The sequence below is a fragment of the Lepisma saccharinum genome, chromosome 2 (genome assembly GCF_977018435.1).
Source record: "Lepisma saccharinum chromosome 2, izLepSacc3.1, whole genome shotgun sequence".
Classification (NCBI taxonomy): Eukaryota; Metazoa; Arthropoda; class Insecta; order Zygentoma; family Lepismatidae; genus Lepisma; species Lepisma saccharinum.
Window position 1 is genome coordinate 3881971 of NC_139230.1, and position 6000 is coordinate 3887970.

Sequence of the window (6000 nt, forward strand, 5' to 3'; positions counted from 1 at the left end):
TCGTTTAGTTCCGAATTATTTACATTTGTACTTAACTTATATGCATAGCGGAACATTTTTCAACTTGGGATTATGTTTCTTTTCCACTGAAAAAAGCGTAATTTTTCACATTACAAGTATTGGTCGTTGCTATATGGCGGGCAAATCTTGACTTACGTTGTCTATCGTCAGCTGATATGCAGTGTTTCCAAACTTATGAACCGAAAAATGCCGCACAAACTATTCACAAAAGGTTTTCAAGCTAAAATTGATCCCCAAACCATTCATGGAAGGTTAGGTTAGGTTCAGTTAGGTTAGGCAAACATAGAAAATTAAATTGAAAAAAAAAAACCCTCGCATGTCATCTTGTAAAACTACAGCATGGTTGCTACACTAACACTTATTAACCGAAAAATGATTGTTTTGAGGCTAACATTGATCCACAAACCATTCACGGAAGGTTAGGTTAGGCAAACAGAAAATTAGGTTAGGTTAGGCAAACATAGAAAATGAAATTGGAAAAAAATTGCTCACGCGTCATCTGTTAAAACTACCACGTGGTCACTACACTGAAAAGGGGTTACATACTCGAATGCACAGAACATTTGATTCACGTAGTCGACGGTAATGGTGGCACGAGCTGTCGTGCAACTGAGATACATTAATGTCGAAAATTACATTATTTATCGGTCGAATAAGTTGCACGAATGGAAAAAACACTATTCCCAGCTTCCAAAAGTCCACAGGAACTCAATTCCGTAAGTACTTTCCCGTCATTTCTCACGTAAATTTGAAGAAGGAACGACTTGAGATGACCTGACCCCTCTCCGATATTCTTCGTATTTGGCATACTCACTAATTGAGGCCTCCTAATCATGAATCTGAAGTTAAAATTTGGGTAACATTATCGTATGGGTGAAACGGATTCCTTCAAATTTCCTTCAAATTTACAGGAGAAAGTACTTAAGGAAATCATTTTCTTGAGCGTTTTGGAAGTTCCTGAGGTAAAATTTTCGTATCCCCAAAACGTATTTCTTCAATTGTACAGGAGAAAGTACTTACCGAAATGGGTTTATTTATACTTTAGGAAGGTCTTGGAAGTTTGTTTTCACCTCGTTGAAATTTTTTTGCCGGTAAATCATGTAATTTTCGACATTAATGTCACTCCAATGCACGAAAGCTGTTCCCTTGATGTCCGTCTACTACGTGAACCAAATATTTGAGAGCGTTTCATGACGTAACAACCGGTCAGTGTTTCCAAATACGCGGTTTTGTAACTGTGTAACAGTTCTAGAACGTAAATAAACGTGAGTTACTGTTCATCATTTCTGATTACGAACTTGCGACAACATGACGTGCACAGGATCAGTGGCGTGCTCAATGTGAGGTTGATGGGGGCTATAACACCCCCCCTTTCGCCCAGTATCTCTAAGGCTATTTATGAATGCTTCGTGGGCTATTTATGTATGGTTCGTGGGGCTATCCGTGAATGGTTCGTGGGGCTATCTGTGAATGGTTCGTGGGGCTATCCGTGAATGGTTTGTGGGGCTATTTATGAATGGTTCGTGGGGCTATCTGTGAATGGTTCGTGGGGCTATCCGTGAATCGTTCGTGGGGCTAGCGCCAATGGTTCGTGGGGCTATCCGAGAATGGTGTGTGGGGCTACGAATATTTTTTTCGAAACCAATTTTTAACTATTGAAACCTTTGCGTGGCCCTACTAACCTATCCACACGCCAATGGTTCGTGGGGCTAGCGCCAATGGTTTGTGGGGCTAGCGCCAATGGTTTGTGGGGCTAGCGCCAATGGTTCATGGGGCTATCTTTTTCACTATTGAAACCTTTGCGTGGCCCTACTAACCTATCCACGTGCCAGTGGTTTGTGGGGCTAGCGCCAATGGTTCGTGGGGCTATATTTTTAACTATTGAAACCTTTGCGTGGCCCTACTAACCTATCCACGCGCCAATGGTTCGTGGGGCTAGCGCCAATGGTTCGTGGGGCTATATTTTTAACTATTGAAACCTTTGCGTGGCCCTACTAACCTATCCACGCGCCAATGGTTCGTGGGGCTAGCGCCAATGGTTCGTGGGGCTATCTTTTTCACTATTGAAACCTTTGCGTGGTCCTACTAACCTATCCACGCGCCAGTGGTTTGTGGGGCTAGCGCCAATGGTTCGTGGGGCTAGCGCCAATGGTTCGTGGGGCTATATTTTTAACTATTGAAACCTTTGCGTGGCCCTACTAACCTATCCACGCGCCAATGGTTCGTGGGGCTATATTTTTAACTATTGAAACCTTTGCGTGGCCCTACTAACCTATCCACGCGCCAGTGGTTTGTGGGGCTAGCGCCAATGGTTCGTGGGGCTAGCGCCAATGGTTCGTGGGGCTATATTTTTAACTATTGAAACCTTTGCGTGGCCCTACTAACCTATCCACGCGCCAATGGTTCGTGGGGCTATATTTTTAACTATTGAAACCTTTGCGTGGCCCTACTAACCTATCCACGTGCCAATGGTTCGTGGGGCTAGCGCCAATGGTTCGTGGGGCTAGCGCCAATGGTTCGTGGGGCTATCTTTTTCACTATTGAAACCTTTGCGTTGCCCTATTTTCCACATTCATACTTACGTATTCTCCATACTAGTACCTAGATATTTTGCTATGAAGAAGGTCGCAACACTGCATAACCACTGATCATGGACTACGCTAGTCAAGATTTCTCCGCCATATCGCGTGTAACGCAAGCAAAAGCGAAGAAAATAAAAATACTCCATATTTCGAAAATTGAGATTATTTGCCTGCAAAAAACGAAACGCGAAATAGAAGAATCCTTACGAATGCAGAATATGTAAGTATCAATGTGAAAAATACGAAAATAAGGGAATTAGAAACGTTTGGTGGTTACCGAAATTTTAATGTTCCTGAATGTAGATTTGATCAATTTTAATGTGAATGCGTTTTGTTTTCTGCGAAAATCTCTGTCCGACACGCTGTTTCTGCTCCCGCCATTTGCTTTTTGCATGAGAGTGCAATGTTCCGTGTGTTAAGACGATGCAACCCCGTAGCCAGTGTTTCAGCCTCGCCGTGTTTTCACTAGAACCACCTGTCGAGTTCGGAACAAGCCATTTTTCCCCGAATGGGTGTCACTTATCGCACAACATTGTAGCAACATTGTGTTCCGACGTCACAGGAGAGAGCTGTTTTTACAATTTTTCTTTGTATTTATGCTAATGGAACCTAACCTAACCACGTAGGCATTCCTCGTCTGACGTCAATATTCAAGGTTGCAAGATTGTTGTGCGTAAAGGAAGAGAATTAACGAATTACGAAAGAAAGATGGTTCCGACCCGAATGGGTGTCACTTATCGCACAACACTGTAGCAACATTGTGTTCTGACGTCACAGGAAAGATCTTTTTCATGTTAGGCAATACAAGCTAACGCGTCTCTTAGCGAAAATATTATTTTTTCTTTGTATTTATGCTAATGGAACATAACCTAACAGGCCTAACCTAACCACGTAGGCATTCCTCGTCTGACGTCAATATTCAAGGTTGCAAGAGTGTTGTGCTTAAAGGAAGAGCATTAATGAATTGCGAAAGAAAGATGGTTCCGAATTGCTGTGTATGGACCATGAACGTGGTAAATCGCAAGGTTATTTTACAAGTTCTACACGTAAATGCGACGTATTAGCATAATTTCAAATAGGGGCACGAAAGTAGATATTTTCCGGTGAACAAGGTTGCACCACTGCATAAATCGACAAAACACTCTCAGAACGCCCCCTAAACCAGTATGCTATCACGGCCATAATGTGTTACAGATTCCAAACAACAAGTAACAGTAAGTACTCGTAAATAGAGAAAATAAACATTATCTTAGTTAGAAATGCATTATTTCGCCTTAAGAAATGTTCCGCAACACGTTAGCAATGTAAAGAAGTCCGAAATATATGATTCGTAGGTGTTTCACCCATATGATAATAGTACCAAAATGTGTCTGAAACGTCTAGAAATTGCAAAATAAGCGAAAATAAGGCGTTAGTTTTCGGAATGGAAACTGTCGATTTTCGCGAAATTTTTTGTTTCACAACCACATACTGATACTACCACAACACCAAATTTTAACTATGTTTGCCTAACCTAACCAAACAAACCTAACCACGCGCCAATGGTTCGTGGGGCTAGCGCCAATGGGCCAATGGTCCGTGAGGCTAGAATCAATGGTTCGTAATTTCTAGATGTGACCGACAAATTTTAACTTTGTGATTAGGAGGCCTCAATTAGTGAGTATGTCAAATATGAAGAAAATCGGAGAGGGGTCCTGTCATCTCAAGTCATACCATTTTAACTATGTTTGCCTAACCTACCCACACGTCAATGGTTTGTGGGGCTAGCGTCAATGGTTCGCAATTATTTTGCAATTTCTAGATCCTGATACTACCACGACACCAAATTTTAACTATGTTTGCCTAACCTAACCGAAACTAACCTAACCACACGTCAATGGTTCGCAATTATTTTGCAATTTCTAGACGTTTCCGACAAATTTTAACTTCAGATTCGTCATTAGCAGGCCTCAATTAGTAAGTATGTCAAATATGAAAAAAATCGGAGAGGGGTCCGGTCATCTGAAGTAATACCCAAAGGTTGTATCATGCTATCCATTTGTTCACTCACTGCATACTTTCATAATCTATGCATCACAATCCTTGGCGATTTGCCGTCGTCACCATGGCAACGATACATGTGCGGTTGCGATACATTGTCTTTCATTGTTAGGTGAAACACACTAAATTGCGACGTGGGTAGAATACAGACAATTAAAAGACACTTGACATAAATCAAACTAGTTGTACTACTAGAATACAGAATTGTCCGCTTACCAGGATGCCATTTCAATGCCAGCTTTCTGTAAATCTTCTTCAGATCTTCACTTTCGATATCTCTTCGTACTTCAAGCACGTCATAATAACACCGCATTATATTAAATATGTTACAACTTATCAACGGACACAAATAATATTTAAATTATAATATCAAAATGTGTCAACGGCGAGCCCAAGTAATCTTCAAAGCTTGTAAAAAAAATGTATCTTCAGGACGTTAACACTCATAAAATGGACTCTACATCTCGTAATTACAAAACGCTAATGGTTCAGATATAAATTAAAAACGTATGGATGTAAATATTTAAAAATTCTACAAAGTTCTGATCAGCATCGTCTCCATGCTCATCCACCTACACCAGAAAGCACAGACTCAAGAAAACTTTTTAGTGTTGCCAACACGGATTTCCCTTATCGCACAACACCTGAGCAACCTTTCCTTCTGATGTCATGCGAGAAAGTTCATACTTTTCCATTCATTAGTATCTGAATAAATCTAATATCGAGATAACTAACTGACATATATGAATATATTCCGGCTAACAGCTACGTTTTCTTGAGCTATATCGATATTTTGGTGAGAAACATGCCCAGTCCCATAGCCAGGCCCCCTGGACCTGCCGTCAGCCCCTGGCACTGCCATCAGGCCTCCTTGACATTAGGTAAAACTATTTTGATTAATTTTTTGCAGTGAAGAGTGAAAATTAAGACAGCTCACAACTTTAAGGATAAATCTACAGAACATGAACAATAGCCATTACATTCGCTCATCTTGTTTATAAGCAGAAGTCTGAACTATTTAGAAGATTATCTAGACTTTGTAAGTTCTTTCATAGGGGGGGCTTCTTTATCTGTACCTTCACTGTCCTTGTTGCGACCTCCGGTTTAGAAATTCTAGCATGATTTGATATATCACATCACCCCCTTTCCTTCGAAATTTTTGCGTTGAATTCAATATGGCCGTCAACACTATGCCGGACCTGCGTTTGACACACACACAGCTAGAGATCTCCCTGTGCATAACCTATTTCTTTCATGACCAGGATAAATCCTTTACATTTTGTAGGGGGTGTTAAAGGACTTTTGACTCGTCACAATTCATGTAATGAGGCTTTTATCAGTCACACAGTTACACATA

The 6000-nt window shown here is 41.0% G+C and overlaps 1 protein-coding gene across 1 annotated transcript in view; it reads right to left on the reverse strand.

The window, feature by feature from the left end:
* LOC145983874 (dnaJ homolog subfamily C member 21-like) overlaps window positions 1–5226 on the reverse strand; it is a 46759-nt gene extending 41533 nt beyond the window's left edge. Inside the window, exon 1 of the mRNA XM_083116940.1 lies at window positions 4860–5226. Within this exon, the coding sequence (XP_082973066.1) occupies window positions 4860–4956 (97 nt within the window). The 5' untranslated portion in view covers window positions 4957–5226. The remainder of the gene's footprint in view (window positions 1–4859) is intronic.
* Window positions 5227–6000: the final 774 nt, after the last annotated feature.